The following is a 17,934-nucleotide window of genomic DNA, read 5'->3' as shown; positions in this document are numbered from 1 at the left end:
GAAAATTTTCCCATGATTTACTCACCCTCAAGCCATCCTAGGTGTATATGAATATCTTCTTTCAGACAAACACAATCGGAGATTGCTCCTCTAAAGCTTTATAATGGTTGTGAATGGGGGGCCACATTTTGAAGCCAAAAAAATAAAAAATGCATCCATTCATAATAAAAGTAATCCATACAACTCCAGTGTGTTTATAAAGGCCTTCTGAAGTGATGCAATGGGTTTTTGTAAGAAAAACATCCATATTTAAAATTTTATTAACTATAATAACTAGCTTTTGACAGATAGCCGTTCACATCGATTTGCGGCGGAAGAGTAACCCCTGACTCGACGCATGACGAACGCGGAAGCGCAGAGATTACTTTTATCATGGATGGATGCATTTTCTTTTTTTTTGGCTTCAAAATGTAGCTCCCCATTCACAACCATTATAAAGCTTGGAGGAGAAAGGATACTTTTTAAATATATCTCCGTGTTTGTGTGAAAGAACATAGTCATATACACCTAGGATGGCTTGAGGGTGAGTAAATCATGGGATAATTTTCATTTTTGGGTAAACTGTCCCTTTAATGCAAACAATTACTTTTAACAAATCAATTCAATTTTCTGTTTGTGTGAGGTCTGAACATGCTTTGGTTCTTCTTAAATTATACTCCTAAAACCAGCTAAAAATGTGAATTTCATGTGAACATCATGTGTTTTCACAGTGTTGACAGTAGATGAGTATCCAGTGTAAAAGGGCTGCTATTAGCCAAGTGGAAGTTTCCATAGAAACCATCAGCCATTTGCAGGAGAGCCGCCTCTTAATGACAAATGAGTTACAACTCCTCATGTCTTTAGTGTTTTTGGCACCATGCTACAATAATGTAGTCTCTCGTACAAATAGTTATCGACTGGCAGTAACTAAAGGCTGGAATACACTACACAGATTTTGCCTCGGTTTACTTCCTGGACAAGTCAATGCTAGTAGCCGAAAGTCAGAGCCAGATTTGACTACATTTAGCTTCAGACTATTGCTGCATCTCAATTCGCATACTATCCCCGTCCTAAATAGTATTCGAAATTAGAATTAGTGTGTCTCAAATTGTAGTATGTTGAAATGAGTATTCCAAAGATAACCGGATGGTCTAATATAGGTGCGTTCACGCCATGTCGTAATTACCGCAATGATTTTGAACTGTAAAAAGCCTTGTAGTGCTTGTAGAACTTGTAATTACAAAGTGTAAACTCTTAATTTTCTGAGAGATTTTCTGGCCGCTGTACCACTGCAGATTTAAAGGAACACTCCAATTTTTTTGAAAATAGGCTCATTTTCCAACTCCCCTAGAGTTAAACAGTTGAGTTTTACCGTTTTCGAATCCATTCAGCCGATCTCCGGGTCTGGCGGTACCACTTTTAGCATAGCTTAGCATAGTTCATTGAATCTGATTAGACCGTTAGCATCCCGCTCAAAAATGACCAAAGAGTTTCGATATTTTTCCTATTTAAAACTTGACTCTTCTGTAGTTACATTGTGTATCAAGACCGACGGATTTCTACGCGATTTTCTAGGCCAATGTGGCTAGGGAACTATACTCTCATTCTGGCGTAATAATCAAGGAACTTTGCTGCCGTACCATGGGTGCAGCAGGCGCAATGATATTGTCGCAACTTTTCATTTTCCGTCGGTCTTGATACACAATGTAACTACAGAAGAGTCAAGTTTTAAATAGGAAAAATATCGAAACTCTTTGGTCATTTTTGAGCGAGATGCTAACGGTCTAATCAGATTCAATGAACTATGCTAAGCTATGCTAAAAGTGGTACCGCCAGACCCGGAGATCAACTGAATAGATTTGAAAATGGTAAAACTCAACTGTTTAACTCTAGGGGAGTTGGAACCTATTTTCAAAAAAAGTGGAGTGTTCCTTTAAGGTGTGCATGACTTGAAGCAGCGCTATGCAGACCGATAGGTGTATGACATCGAAGAGCAATTCGAAAGATTACAGAGCTTTATTTATGGTAATTACAACATGGCATTACCACAGCATTACAAGCCCCTTAAACGTTGATCTCACACATCCGCCATGTTTGTAGTTTTTTAACACTGTGAATGTTCTTTATAATTTGAAATCTCGTAATTACGGTAATTACGACATGGCGTGAACGCACCTTATGTCCCAAAAGCTAGCCTACTATTCTGCTACACACTCAAAAGTATGTACTTTTTCTTCACAGAATTTATGCATACTTTTAGGGCATAGTATAAGTAGGTGAATTGGGACGCAGCATATGATACCATCCAGTTGGAGGAAATCAATACCAGTTTTAGAACTCATTGTTTTGATTTGCCATGTGTCTCCTAGCAACTAGGAGCATGTTTCTGTGCGAGTTTGCTGTGTTTGGAACGACTTGAAATTCTGGTAGTGTGTGATTTTTAAGGTGCGGTCACATTGTTCTGCATTGTTATGCAAATTTTCGTGGGCGAAATCCAGTTATTTCAATAGGAATCCAAGTGACGGAATTTCGCTCGAGGCTGAAAGATTTCCCCACGCAGGTTTCACAACATATTCATGTCGATCGCACAGATTCGCTGCATTGACCAATAGAAAACTACTTGGTTTGAAAGTGACTTGTGTGAGCGGTGCTTCATACATCACTACACTATGCATTCCAGTGCAGTGTATTCCAGCCTTAACCTGCTATTCTGCCTCGAACTAATCCACTGCAGTTATCGCATTAAGATACCAAAAAACCAAAACAAAACACCAACAACTGAGGTGTTTCCTCAGTTGAATTGTTCTTCAATGCTACACCGGGGTGACACTGAGGTCTTCAGACAAGGAAAAGCCAGAATCCCTGTCCCTCGTTGGCTTCTCAGACTGGGTGTACCTCCTTACATCCTCATGTCCGTAGCTAGCATGTCGTTTCACCAGAGGTTTGTGGGTAAGGGTCGTGGCCAGGCCAAGGGCAGCCAGTGAAGACGTTGCTCCAGAGCTGGTGCTGGGCTCCACAGATTTAGACACAACTACAGGCAAACTCTCAGTCTCATAGCTCTGCTCATCATACGCATAGTTTACGTTGCCACACGGGAAGCTCTGGAGTTTCGCCAAGTCCATAACAGCAGTGAGCGAGCCGCCCGTAGCCCCTGTCGGACCCTTCTGAGAGGGAGGCCCTGTAGGACTGAACGTGGTCTGGGAGGATGCGGCAGACGGAGGTGGGGACGTTGAGACATTTGCGTTAACTACTACTCCAGGGTCCATGTGCTCTGAGGTGGAGGACGGGGCAGGTGTGGACGTGGGGTTGCAAGACAGAGGCATGGACTGGGTGTGGCACAAGGCCTTCTTCCCTCGTCCAAAGCTCTCCAGGACCCAAGAACCGTAGGTGGGGTTCCAGAGGTTTTTAGTCTTGTTCTTTAGTTTCTGGCTGCCTGATGACGAACTGCTCCTGGAGCATGGCCGGTGTTCTGGGACTTGAAGCCATTGTCCTGGACAGACTCCAGGAGCAGGAATTGGCTCAGCCCAACATGGCTCCAATGTTTCTCGGTACGTGCCCACCTCCTGTGCAATATGGACCGGTCTTTGTAGCTGCAAACAGGGTTTGAGGGCCTGTGGGGCTGCACCAGTAATGCCCGGTCGAGGGGAAGCATCCTGGGACATAGAGTGAGCCACTAAAAGAGGGGTCATACTGCCTGATCCTTCAGGGCGGATCACAGTGCCGCCTTCTTCTTCGACAGCAGGACCGTACTCCACAGGAAGAGGAGTGTTAATGACGTCAGGGTCCTGAAAATCAAAAGATGCATGACAGAAAAGTCAAAAAGGGTCAACACTATTAATTCAAGTCTACTGTAAGTGTTTCTTACAGTTTCTCCTTGTCACTGGTTATAAGAAGTGCAAAACTTTTTTAGTAAAACTAAAAACTTTTTTTTTTTTTTTTAATTTCATTATTTGAAACAGCTGAAATAAAAAAAAATGTAAATATTTGATGAAAATGTAAAGTTAAACTTAAATGAAAACTACAAATGTTGGCAACTAACTGAAATAAATAAGTTTAAGTACTAAAATTACTAAAGCTAAAACAAATTAAAGCTAAATAGAAATATTAAAAAACAGATAATAACAACAAAAGCATATAACAAAATTACTAAAACTTGAACTAATAAATAAATAAATAAAAGCTAATATAAATTAATAAAAGCAAAATATTGATAAATACTATAATAGTATATAAATAACACTGGTTATGAAGCAATTTACATTTTAAATTTATAACTGCTGTAAAACTGCTTTGAAATGATATTTACTGTAAGATTCAACACATACTTTTTTTTTTAACAATTTAAAATGATATTTACTTTTGAAACGTGTTTGTAATAACATGCTTAATATTTTACGTAAACAGTGTAAATGGGTCTTTATACACAATAATATAGCTTTCATTATATTTTACTGAAATCTAAATATGTTAAATTTCAACTCTGCTATACCTGTGTACAGTAGTTGATCCTCTCTAAAATAGTAGTGAAGTTTGGTCGGTGTTCTGGGCAGTGTTGCCAACACTGTGTCATGATCCGATAACTAAAAGAGAACAAAATCCAAAACACTGTTGGTTATAAATATTAAAGCAGATTAGGCACATTTCATTAATGCTATACAGCTCTAACAGTACATTTGTAACATTTACATTTATGTATTTTTGTTTATTGACCACTAGAGCACCAAAAGTTACATAGTGTACATTTGTAACATTTACATTTATGCATTTTTGTTTATTAACCGCTAGAGCACCAAAAGTTACATAGTGTACCTTTAGGTTCAAGTTAGGTCCAAAATCCATTTTCAATTTGAGTAGCAAATTTGTTATTGTTACTTACACAGGTCCTGGGCAACTCTTAGGAGGATCCATACGACCTCCACCTGTTACAAACTCCAGAACTTCCTGATTGGTCTTGCAGGGATAAGGCATGTATCCAAGAGAGAATATCTCCCACAGCAGTACCCCGAAAGACCTGCAGATGGAGACAAATTGTATGTAAAGACTAATGACTACAAAATGTCTAGCCTCTGGTTTCTGCAACTGATAAATACATATACACACACACACACACACAGCACGATACATTACAAAAATATTATAGTTAATAAATTAGAGTGATTAAGAGTGATTAATACGTTAATAAATAATTTACATACATAGTGTATTTCTATATATTTTACCTGAATCTTGGACATGACAGCCCAAAGCACTAATCACTGATGTAAAACTATTATTCTTTTTAACCATTGCTGACAAAAGAAGGTCTTACCAGGTGTCAGTCTTGCATGTAAAAATGCCCTCTAGGAAGGCTTCAGGTGGCATCCACTTCACTGGCAACATGGCACGGCCACCCTTCCTATAGTAACTCGCCCTGCAATGCAAAAATAATCCTTTGTTAAAACTCAATACCTGTGTTTATTTATATACTTAACAGGTACTAAACCACAAAATAAATAAATAAATGAATAAATAAAAAAGTGAGATAGTGAAAGCACCTATAAATATCTCGAGCCATCCCAAAATCTCCAATTTTAGCCACTCTCTCTGGACCAGGACAGGTCAAAAGACAGTTTCGTGCTGCAATGTCCCTGAAACACAAAACAGACATACATGCTTGACTTATCATGTGTGCAAGACATCAAGGTCAAGGGCTGCAATGAGTTACTGACATCTACATATTCACTGAAGAGTGATTTCCACTTATTGTGACAATGAAGGCTACTTCAGGGCAAAGTTCAGTCAGGTTTGGCAGTGAGAAATCACCTGTGAATGAAGTGGTTCTCTTCTAGGTAGCGACAGCCAAGTGCAATGTCTCTGGCCATATGCAGAAGCTCCAGCATACTTAGAGAAGACGACTTGTTCTGTGGGAAGACAAGATACTAATGTTTCTGAACTAACCATGTATATAATATATACACTATATTGCCAAAAGTTTTGGGACGCCTGCCTTTATGTGCACATGAACTTTAATGACATCCCATTCTTAATCCGTTGGGTTTAATATGGAGCTGGCCCACCCTTTGCAGCTATTACAGCCTCAACTCTTCTGGGAAGGCTTCCCACAAGGTTTTTGACCATTCTTCTAGAAGTGCATTTGTGAGGTCAGGCAGTGATGTTGGTGAGAAGGCCTGGCTCGCAGTCTCCGCTCTAATTCATCCCAAAGGTGTTCTATCGGGTTGAGGTCAGGACTCTGTGCAGGCCAGTCAAGTTCCTCCACACCAAATTCGTTCATCCATGTCTTTATGTACCTTGCTTTGTGCACTGGTGCGCAGTCATGTTGAAACAGGAAGGGGCCATGCCCAAACTGTTCCCACAAAGTTGGGAGCATGAAATTGTCCAAAATGTCTTGGTATGCTGAAGCATTAAGAGTTCCTTTCACTGGAACTAAAGGGCCAAGCTCAACCCCAGAAAAACAATCCCACACCATAATCCCCCCTCCACCAAACTTTACACTTGGCACAATGCAGTCAGGCAAGAACCGTTCTCCTGGCAACCGCCAAACTCAGACTCGTCCATCGGATTGCCAGACAGAGAAGCGTGATTCGTCACTCCAGAGAGCACGTCTCCACTGCTCTAGAGTCCAGTGGCGGCGTGCTTTACACCACTTCATCCGACACTTTGCATTGCACTTGGTGATGTAAGGCTTGGATGCAGCTGCTCTTCCATGGAAACTCATTCCATGAAGCTCTCTATGCACTGTTCTTGAGCTAATCTGAAGGCCACACGAAGTTTGGAGGTCTGTAGCTACTGACTCTGCAGAAAGTTGGCGACTTCTGCGCACTGTGCGCCTCAGCATGCGCTGACCCCACTCTGTGATTTTGAGGCTGAGTTGCCGTTGTTCCCAATTGCTTCCACTTTATGATGCCACTAACAGTTGACCGTGGAATATTTAGTAGTGAGGAAATTTCACGAATGGACTTAGTCACTGAGCTCCTGAGAGCGACCCATTCTTTCACAAATGTTTGTAGAAGCAGTCTGCATGCCTAGGTGCTTGATTTTATACACCTGTGGCCATGGAAGTGATTGGAACACCTGAATTCAATGATTTGGAGGGGTGTCCCAATACTTTTGGCAATATAGTGTATATTGTACTTACATATTGTATTTTTTGTATGAGTTCTTTTAGTGTATTGTTTTTTCTTGTCTTAATAATAAATTGCACATGGTTTAATATGGTTTTATTTCTAATGCAAAGTATGTTCCACACATATGGCATATAAACAAAATGTGTGCTAACTGAGACACAGAGGACAGTATGATGTCTATAAACACAAATACACACAAACACTCACAGTTCTGGGTCGGTTTAGTCTTAAGAAGCTCTTCATGTCTCCTCCTGTCATGAGCTCCAGTAGTATGAAGCGAGGCAGGGTTTGCAGACTGACTCCGATACAGCGCACAATGTTCTGATGGCTGAACTTACTGCAGACACAAATGAACTATTGAATGATAGAAGAGGCCAGCTGCTAGGAAATCACTGTTCTAGCCCATGCAAATTAAGTATGAAGGATAATGATGTTGATTATTAAGTACAGTACAGTTTGTTCAGAAGACTATGAATCATTGAAATCACTGAAATAAACTGTTGCCTGACTAAAGACAATGCCATGAGCTCAAAAACAAACAACACATGTGAGCCTGCTAATCATAACAAACGAAAGGAAAATATTTCATCGCCTAAAGTGAGTTTAACTGAGAGCAGAGGATTGGAATGACAATATCTGATCCTCGTTTTCTGTCTGTCACACACATGTGCGGTTATTGCAACGCTGTGTGTGTGTGTGTCTGTTACAGCCAAGCATACCTCATAATCAAAGCTTCCATTAGGAAATCCATCTCATCCTGCTCAGAACAGATTTCTGGAAGAGTCTGTAAAAGGGATGAAGAGAGAGAAAATAGAATCAATTAAGAGAAACCAGAAACCGCTTTCAAAGACAAAGGCAGATCTGGGAACACTCACCTTTATAGCAACCTGCATGGCTGTGTTTTCTCCATTCATACCCAAAACCTGTCCTTCATACACTTCCCCAAAGGCACCGTGCCCCAACGCCCTATAGTCAAAGACCCGAGACAGACATTACTCACATGCGTAAATATGGAATTTATTTCCAGTACTTTTACATGTCATCACAGAATATTCTAGGTTGAATATGGTTGTAACATACTGCAGACTTCCAGTGTAAGTGCAAAACTGTCAGCACATTTTTGTGTGTTTTATGTACATCATTCAACAGATATGCTGTCAACAGAGCTCAACTTGTATTTAACCCAGAATATTATTTTAACTAATAACTGGACTAGTGCAACCTGCGACCAGTTGGATGAACAGCATAGGAATTGAAGCAGCAATTTTCCGGATACCAGCCTAGAGCTTTAACCACCATAACCTTGTTAACATTAGTTAATGCATTAGATATTATGAACTAAAAATAATACATTTACAGAATTAATGACACTTTTACAGCATTTATTAATCTAAGTTAATGTTAACTTCCACAAGTACCATTATATATTTTTACTTGATTTATATAAATGAACAAATTAGTATAAATATATATTATATTATAATTATATAAATTGTACTATGAGTGAACATGATTTAACATTGAACAATAGTATATTTATAAATTAATATTAAACTAGATTAATAAATGCTGAAAAAGACTGAAATCTTGAAAAATAATTAAATAAAAAAGTACATACAAAGGACTCAGAATAATCAATTATACACTACCGTTTAAACGTCTGAAGTTAGTTAAGTTTCTTTTTTAAAGAAATTAACAAATTAATAGTTTTATTCAGTAAGGATGCATTAAATGTGAGAGTAAAGGGCATTTACAATGTTACAAAAGATTTGTACAACTTTTTTACAACTTTCTTTTTATCAAAAACATATTTTGTTTCCAAAAAAATATTAACCAACACAACTATTTTCAATAAGATCTGTTTCTTGAGCACCAAATCATCATATTAGAATGATTTATATTAGAAGGATCATGTGACACTCAAGACTGGAGTAATGATGCTGAAAATTCAGTTTTGCCATCACAGGAATTAATTACATTTTAAAATATATTAAAAATAACAGTTATTTTAAATTTGTAATAATGTTTCACAATATTCTTGTTTTTACTGTATATATGATCAAATAAATGCAGCCTTGGTGAGCATAAGAGACTTCTTGCAAAAACATTTTAAAAATCTTACAGACCCCACACATCTGAATGGTAGTGTGTATCTGCACACACAATATAGATACCTGAGGAGGGTGATGTTCTTACGTGGCACCTCCTTAAGCTCACTCAGTGAGGCCGCCTTGCCAGCAAAGCAATAGTTGGGGTTGTAGTCAGTCATTATGGTGGACGAGCGAATTTTGCTAAGCTTATACTCTGGGCTCTGCAGGCGAATTCTGACCGCATGCAGGTGGTTCTTCTTACGATAATAGACTGCAAAGAGAAAAACACACCAGGCATCAGCAAAAGTGATCATGCTTTTAAGAAGTTCTCTTTACGAATAAATCCACCTGCTTAATTTGCATAATTATTGGTTTTAGAGTACGAAGTGGATAAGATGAAAGTGATGCATCCTAAAAGTGTCTTTCAATTGGCTTTCAGCATGATGGTAATTTTCTCAGAGAAACAACCAAGTGCACTTATTTCTCCCCATGGAATTCAATCAAAATGACAAATTTGTGCATTTTAAAGCCCCTCAGGTGAGGGCTGAAGCTCTGGGCCTGTCAGCAAGCGATCGGGCAGGGGTGGACTCACCCTCAGTGGAGGCTGCCCATGTCCCCAATGCAGGTTGGTAGTCTGCTGGGGAGGGCGCTGCGTGGAGGTGAGAGGTCCCCTTTTGCCGTCGGGCTGCTGGCGCAGTGGCGCGAAGCGAAGCCGGCAGGAAGTTGACCAGGTATTAGGGGTGCGAGAGAGAAAGCCCAAGCAAAGACTACCAACCTGGATGGGGGAGATCTCAGGGGAAGACACACAATTAGCATCCAGTGGAGCTCTGCTAACTAAGGCCCCAGAGACTGTGCTCTGCTGTTTACATTTGAGTTGAGGCAGTTTTGGGTGCATGGAAAATGCCGAAAATGAAGTATCATGTGCAAAATATATAAACATTTTTTTTTTTTTTTTTCGAAAAACATGCTTCAAATGTGTTTTTAGAGGTCTGTTTCACTTCTCTTTAGCGATTTGTGTTATGACAAGTCTTTATTTATCTTACAAATACATATAAAACAAATCATGGCACAGCATTATACAGTTAGTGCACAAGTCAAACAGACAATATATGTTTTTAAATCAAACAAGGAGGATACTTGATATTAAGTATGGCTATTTAAAAAAATAAAGCATTTATAATAATGAGAGTCCATTGCATATACATAAAGTTAGAGCACTGACAGAATGTTGGTTTAAGGCATATCTCAATCACATTTAAAGGATTTGACAAATTGAGTTCACCGGGATTCTAGATGAAAATTACAGTAAATAGTGTTTTCTAAGAATGCATAATTTTTATTTATTGACATTAAGCTGATGGTAAAAGCAGGTAATTTCTTCTATGCTAGGTTTCTGCACATTATAATGTTTTAATGCCTGGTTTTCATTTAAACATATACAATTGAAAATTGTAATGTTAGAACAAAAAACAAACAATACTGATACACTATATTGCCAAAAGTATTGGGACACCCCTCCGGGGTCAGCGCATGCTGAGGCGCACAGTGCACAGAAGTCGCCAACCTTCTGCAGAGTCAATAGCTACAGACCTCCAAACTTTGTGTGGCCTTCAGATTAGCTGAAGAACAGTCCGTAGAGAGCTTCATGGAAGGGGTTTTAATGGCCGAGCAGCTGCATCCAAGCCTTACATCACCAAGTGCAATGCAAAGCGTCGGATGCAGAGGTGTAAAGCACGCCGCCACTGGACTCTAGAGCAGTGGAGACGAGTTCTCTGGAGTGACGAATCACGTTTCTCTGTCTGGCAATCCGATGGACGAGTCTGGGTTTGGTGGTTGCCATGAGAACGGTGCTTGCCTGACTACATTGTGCCAAGTGTAAAGTTTGGTGGAGGGGGGATTATGGTGTGGGGTTGTTTTTCAGGGGTTGAGCTTGGCCCTTTAGTTCCAGTGAAAGGAACTCTTAATGCTTCAGCATACCAAGACATTTTGGACAATTTCATGCTCCCAACTTTGTGGGAACAGTTTGGGGATGGCCCCGTCCTGTTCCAACATGACTGCGCAACAGTGCACAAAGCAAGGTCCATAAAGACATGGATGAGCGAGTTTGGTGTGGAGGAACTTGACTGGTCTGCACAGAGTCCTGACCTCAACCCGATAGAACACCTTTGGGATGAATTAGAGCGGAGACTGTGAGCCAGGCCTTCTCGCTAACATCACTGCCTGACCTCACAAATGCGCTTCTAGAAGAATGGTCAAAAATTCCCATAAACGCACTCCTAAACCTTGTTGAAAGCCTTCCCAGAAGAGTTGAGGCTGTAATAGCTGCAAAGGGTGGGCCAGCTCCATATTAAACCCTACAGATTAAGAATGGGATGTCATTAAAGTTCATGTGCACGTAAAGGCAGGCGTCCCAAAACTTTTGGCAATATTGTCTATATACAACCCCAATTCTAGAAAAGTTGGGACATTTTGTAAAACACAATAAAATCCAGAATCTGTAATTTGTTCATTCTCTTGAACCTTTATTTAACTGACAAAAGTACAAAGAAAAAATGTCAGTGTTTTAACTGACGAAATTAATTGTATTTGGTAAATATAGCTTTTTATTTTTTATTTTGATGGCTGCAACACACTCAAAAAAAAAAAAAAATAAAAAAAAAAAATGAAAAGATTACAGAATATCCAAGTTAAAGTTTGCTACGGTCCACAATTAGCAGGTGAATTGGTAATAGGTGAGGGTATCATGTGACCAATTTTCATGAGAGAACTGTCAAACAATTCAAAAATCACATTTCTCAATGCAAGATTGCAAAGAATTTAGGCCTTTCACCATCTTGTGAAAAAATTCAGGGAATCCAGAGAAACCTAAGTCTGTGTATGGCAAGGCAGGAAACCTCTGTTGAATGTGCGTGACCTTCAAGCCCTCAGATGGCACTGCTTGAGAAACCATCATGCTAGTGTGTAAAAATAGCCACATAGGCTTGGGAGGATTTGGGAAAACTGTTGTCACTTAGTCTGCCGCTACATCAAATCTCTGTTGCACAAGAAGAAAGCTATACATTGATTCAGCGCAGAGATGCTGAGTTCTCTGGGCCCGAGCTTGTCTCAGATGGTCCAAAAGACAGTGGAAATGTCTGCTGTGGTCAGATGAGTCAATGTTTCAGCTTGTTTTTGGAAAAAACTGACATTGAGTTCTCAGTCCCAAAGACGAAAGAGACCATACAGACTTTCATCAGCGACAGGTGCAAAAGAAAACATCTGTCATGGTTTGGGGGCGCATTATTGCAAACGGCATGAGTGACTTGCATATGTGTGAAGGTACCATTGACATGGAGGCGTATATTGCGATTGTACAGAGACATACAGTACACTGCCATCAAGATGACATCTTTCCTGGGAAGCAAGACAATGCCAGGCCTCAGTCTGCATGTGCTACAACAGAGTGGTTTCGTAGACACTCACACCATAGAGTGGACCTGCCTGCAGTCCAGATCTGTCTGCTCTTGTAAATGTATGGTACATCATGAAAAGTAGAATCAGACAACGACAATCACGGACTGTTGAGCAGCTCTTGCATCAGGAAAGATTGGGCAAAATTTCCACTTGCAAAACTGCAACAATCACTATCCTTAATTCCCAAATTCACAAAAAGTGTAATTAAAAGGAAAGGTGTGACAGATGTGACACAGTGGTAAACACGCCTCTGTCCAAACTTTTCTGGAGTTCAAAATCAAAATTTATTTACAAAATACAATTAAGATGGTCAGTGAAAACTTTGAAAAACTTTTCTTACTTTTGTCAGTTAAATCAAAGGTTAAAGAAAATTAACAAATCACAGATTCTTGATTTTATTGCATTTTGCAAGAAGTCCCAACTTTTTTGGAAATGGGATTGTATTATTAGCTATCATATATTATCATATCTGTTTTCATATCTATTTATAGCCAATAAAATATTCGGAGTGATTATATGTAATAAAGTAATTATCAATTTAATCACCGAGATCTATTGGTGCATCCCAACTTCCAAAGTCATTGCTTTTTACTTTTGATATAATTTCTTCTAGAAGGACCGTGACCATTTTTTGTTTCCCTTTACGAGAGGTAAATTCAAAAGGTCAGTATGTTGAACCACCATCAGCGCAATGGATGTATTGTAAATTTTTCAATATTTCTTAAAAAAAAAAAAATCATGATATCCTCATTAATTCCACAAGATGCTCACATTTATAGGGACAGTGCATTATGACACCCTCAATATTCCCTCACTGTCCTATACTGGAAAATAAACCTTTTTTTTAAGCATAAAATGTTGTTGCAAGTACAAAACACACACGTTAAATAGCAGCAATTGTAATTAAGATACTATTCAGCACGCATTTACAAAAAAGCCCATCGGAGAGACTACAGTTAGTTTTGACAATAATTTGGCTTAATTGTTTACATTCATTAATATCAAAGTCCATGTTTTAAGGTTAATAGCAGTCCCTGTCTTAGTTCCCTACTCATTCCTTTAAGGGGTATTGTGCAACACTACACCTAGTAGTTAGATAAAAAAAAAAAGCAAGCAATTTGTACAAATATTAAAATATTGTTCAAAAGCCAAGATAACACAACCTGATTTTTTTTTTACTGATTATTAACAAATTACCTAAACAGCAAGAGCAACCACAGAATGATGAGAAATTAGTAAATATATGTGAACACTGCTGCAGGTATAACTGGCAGTTAGCTTTTTTAGCATGGTTTAAAGCTTCTGTAATACACATAAATGTATTTGATAAGTTTTTAAAAAGGGGGTGAAGATTCATGTCAATCATATTATCCTGTGTACACTATGGTTCAAAAGTTTGGGGATTTTGTTATGTTTTTGAAAGAATACTCTACTACTGAATACTGCAATACTCTCTGCTTAGAAAGGCTGCAACATTGAATACAGTAAAAACAGTACAATTTTTTATATTTTTCATGCTTTATTTGTATCCGATTCCTTTGAAGGCAAAGCTGAATTTTCAGCAGCTATTACTCCAGTCTTCAGTGTCACATGAACCTAATATTTTTGTGGAAACCGTGACACTTTTTTTTTTTTTTTTCAGGATTCTTAATGAATAGAAAGTTTAATTACATTATAAATGTTTTTACTGATGCTTTGTTCAATTTAATGCTTCCTTGCTGAATAAAAGTATTTTTTCTTTCATGAAAAATTTAATTGATGCCAAACTTTTGAACAGTAGTGTATGTCAATTTTCACTATATTACTTGCACCCTTTCCCAAAGTATTAAAGTGCTGCATGACATTTTGCCACATAATTGTCTTTTTTTTCCTTAATCTCACAGTTTTGTTCATGTCACATTTTTTAAGCTTTTTTAGATTTTTTATGATGAAATGCTAATGCCCAGTGGCTCCAAGAATTGCAGTTATTTTTTGTACTTGCAAAATAATTATGGGGTATAAAAAAAAAAATAGTCACTAACTTTGTTTAAAATTTCCATTGCCTTTCCTGTAATAATTGTGTCTACCAGATCTAAATGATGTTGCTCTTGCCTGAATGTTCTCTTCTGGGAAATGCAATTTTACATTAAATGTGTCCTGCAATGTCACAAGGACACACAGTAAACAAAGCATGTCAGAGACGATGGAATGTTGATGGCACAGAGTTGACGCAGAACTGGAAGAATCTCTTACTGAGCGTGAGGCTGGCACAGGTCAGAACGACACCCGTAACTACTGTGGACGCGATCACCGCCAGGATAAATATCAGGGATGGGGGTCCATCTGCCAGAGAGCCCAATGGAACAACTGGAGGAGTGATGAATTAGAAATATTATAAATAAATGCATTTATAGACATACTTTTGAGGGCAAATAAATACAGGCTGGTTAGGTACCTATGCAGGTGACGTTGTCTGGTGCGAGAACCTCGTCGCTGTCACACAGGCAGAGGATGAGTCTGGTATCTTCATCTCGCTTACAGCTCTGGGTCTGACAGTGGCTACAATTCAGATACACCTCAATCTCAGCTTCCCCATGACTCTCCATGGCTAGAAGACATAAAATACATCAGTGCCGCACATTAATTGTGTAAAACCTCTGCGCTTCAATCTAGGGAGCATTCTTGTCTTTAAGTTATGTTGTATATAACTGCTTTGAACTAAAAAATTCTGGAGTAAAACAAGCAAGATAACTATTCAAAACTATTAAAATTGGCCTCAATGAAAGCCTCAATGAAATAAAAAATTGTATATTTAGATCACGTGTGTTTGCTTTGACACAAGCTGTAAGCGTAAGACCAATCAGAACAATCCTTGATCAAACCATTTCAGACACTGTGAGAAAAGAGGTGATGCTGTAATGTATGTTATGAGAAAATTCAAGTGCTTTTTGATGCATGTGAATCTGATGTAGGAGACCTCCAAAACAAAATTAGGAACCTTCAAAAATGCATAATAGGGGCGGTTAAATATATATTGTTATTTAGAATATGTTAAGCACTTTATAATGTTTGTTATTGACTTAATAATGAAAGTTATCATGAAGTATTAACAAGAATCTGTATTTGGCCTCAGAAGTAATAGTCAGACTACATTCTAGCCTTTAACTCCAAACACACTCGTAGTAATAAACTGTGGCGCCAACTTTAATAAGTCACATAAGGTCTTCTATTATCTACCACGAGTTACATTTTCTCATTTTCATGTTTATTACTGAATCAGTGTATACGTGTGTGTGTGTGTTTCTGTGTCTGGCCTGTTTTCTCAATGCAGCCAACTTCTATGAGAAAAACAATCATTACTAATGTAGTGAATAAATGTAGTTCTACTCAAAATCTGCAAGATTCTGTGACTGTTTCTAGACTTTTGTAATAAATCAACATATTTTAAGAAAAACAAATGGTATGTAAACTTTCGAAAAGGATTTTATGATCTTATTTTTTTAAGACGCTATAATTTTTTGTTTAAGATGTTATCTTGCTCTTAAAAATTCTAAATGTCTTACAGATGTAAGGGTATGTAAACTTAATAGCACAACTGTACATCATTATAGACAGTCTAGATTAAGGCCTGACCTGCAAGCGGTTGTAGAAATATCTTTCCCATGGGATGAATAAAAGAGACACCATCTTGTCCATCTGCTGTGATTCCATCAAGAAGGGGCGCATCACCACCTGGGCAAAAGTGAAATCCAAAATAAAAGTAGAATAATTATAGTCATGTATACAAGTATACAAGTCATATATAATGTATAATTTCTATTACAAATAAATATATTAAAATAGAAAACAGTTACTTTAAATTGTAATATTTCACATATTTAAAATATTTCACAATTGTACTGTATTTACCGTATATTTCATAAAAAACATAAAAAAATATTACCGACCCCAAACGGTAGTGTATATTTTTATTTTTTCGATAATGAAAATGATTTCAAAAACAACAAAAGTCTGACAGCTTACTGTGGCCTTAGCCAGAAAAGAGTAATGCCAGACTTGAAGCACATAATTTTGCATTTGTATGGTTGTGATTGTGACATGTGTAAGTGTTTTTAATCTAACATTCACCTCTGTATCCTCCACCACCCCCTCCAGCGGTGCAAGCGCCCCCTCCTCCGCCAAACCCCCCAAAAGTAGCCCATTCCAGTGCTGACAGAGCCTCAGGACAGGATGAGCCTCCTAGACCTCCTTCAGTAAGAGATTTCCCTGCCCAGGGGAGTGAGGACGAGTCGCTCCATCCACCTCCTCCACCTAAACACACACACACAATATTGAACTGCCTGTTTATTCAGTGCTACACATATTAGTCTAAAGATGTTCCACAGACAAGGTTAAAGATACTGTTATTCACTGTCTGCTCTTTTACTTTTTGTGCACATATATTTGTCTATAAAGTGAGAGCCCAGAACTGCTTTCATATGACAATTCTGCATAAAAAAAAAAGCATCTTCCAGATGTCAATCCCACAAAACATCCACCATAACTTGAAAGATTGTCACAAGATAATGTGATCCTGATGGCTAAACTGAAACAGCAGCATCGTATTGTTGAGAAAAAACTGGTTGGTAGCTAATGGAATTAAAGAGCCCATAAAACATTTATAAATATGGGATTAGCTGAAAATTGCTGGAATGGTACTTGCCCTTCATCCAAATCTAAACCAAGGAGTAACTGTTAGCATTCAGAGGAAGCAATTTTAATATCAAATCACAGTAAACAAGCAGTGACTGAGAGAAGCCACCGACCCTAATGCTGGACATATGCGCTGTGTCCCAATTTGCCTACTTATATTCTGCCCTAAAGGTTATGTACTGATTTTGTGAAGAAAAAGAACATATTTTTGAGTGTGTAGCAGAATAGTAGGCAAGCTTTGGGACATTCTACTTCATACTACAACGCCATAATTGCGTCTTTAACGGACAGCTCTGTCGCTTATATTACATGCATCCTTTCACCATTTAAACTGCCCTGTCAATCATCTTTTCACAGTTAAAATCCTCCACATTCAATTTAATTTAATTTCCTACCATTTCGGAGAGAAATATAGTAGCACCTTGATCTGCCAGTCATGGGTCTTTCATGCAGAGAACTCTCCCCACGTGTTTGCAATTTGCTTAATAATGCATTTAAAAGTTAATGACCAAAGGTATCTTTTCAAAAGTTCACAATGCAGATGAAATATGTGGATAACACTGAATAAATATCTTTTCATAAGGTTAGATAATGATTCTTAAATCACCCAAACCCCT

At 38.3% G+C, this 17,934-nt stretch overlaps 1 protein-coding gene across 1 annotated transcript in view; it reads right to left on the bottom strand.

The window, feature by feature from the left end:
- Positions 1 to 1,855: 1,855 nt before the first annotated feature.
- ltk (leukocyte receptor tyrosine kinase) overlaps positions 1,856 to 17,934 on the bottom strand; it is a 52,012-nt gene continuing 35,933 nt past the window's right edge. Inside the window, exons 16-29 of the mRNA XM_051869061.1 lie at positions 16,754 to 16,936; positions 16,259 to 16,357; positions 15,081 to 15,233; positions 14,879 to 14,992; positions 9,278 to 9,464; positions 7,979 to 8,069; positions 7,823 to 7,887; positions 7,311 to 7,440; positions 5,782 to 5,879; positions 5,514 to 5,606; positions 5,288 to 5,389; positions 4,856 to 4,990; positions 4,469 to 4,559; positions 1,856 to 3,764 (exon numbers count right to left, since the gene is read on the bottom strand). Coding sequence (XP_051725021.1) covers positions 2,793 to 3,764; positions 4,469 to 4,559; positions 4,856 to 4,990; positions 5,288 to 5,389; positions 5,514 to 5,606; positions 5,782 to 5,879; positions 7,311 to 7,440; positions 7,823 to 7,887; positions 7,979 to 8,069; positions 9,278 to 9,464; positions 14,879 to 14,992; positions 15,081 to 15,233; positions 16,259 to 16,357; positions 16,754 to 16,936 — 2,513 coding nt within the window. The 3' untranslated portion in view covers positions 1,856 to 2,792. The remainder of the gene's footprint in view (positions 3,765 to 4,468; positions 4,560 to 4,855; positions 4,991 to 5,287; positions 5,390 to 5,513; positions 5,607 to 5,781; positions 5,880 to 7,310; positions 7,441 to 7,822; positions 7,888 to 7,978; positions 8,070 to 9,277; positions 9,465 to 14,878; positions 14,993 to 15,080; positions 15,234 to 16,258; positions 16,358 to 16,753; positions 16,937 to 17,934) is intronic.

The sequence above is a fragment of the Ctenopharyngodon idella genome, chromosome 17 (genome assembly GCF_019924925.1).
Source record: "Ctenopharyngodon idella isolate HZGC_01 chromosome 17, HZGC01, whole genome shotgun sequence".
Lineage (NCBI taxonomy): Eukaryota > Metazoa > Chordata > Actinopteri > Cypriniformes > Xenocyprididae > Ctenopharyngodon > Ctenopharyngodon idella.
Note: the sequence above shows the minus strand (reverse complement) of the source record. Positions and strands in the feature narration are given on the sequence as shown.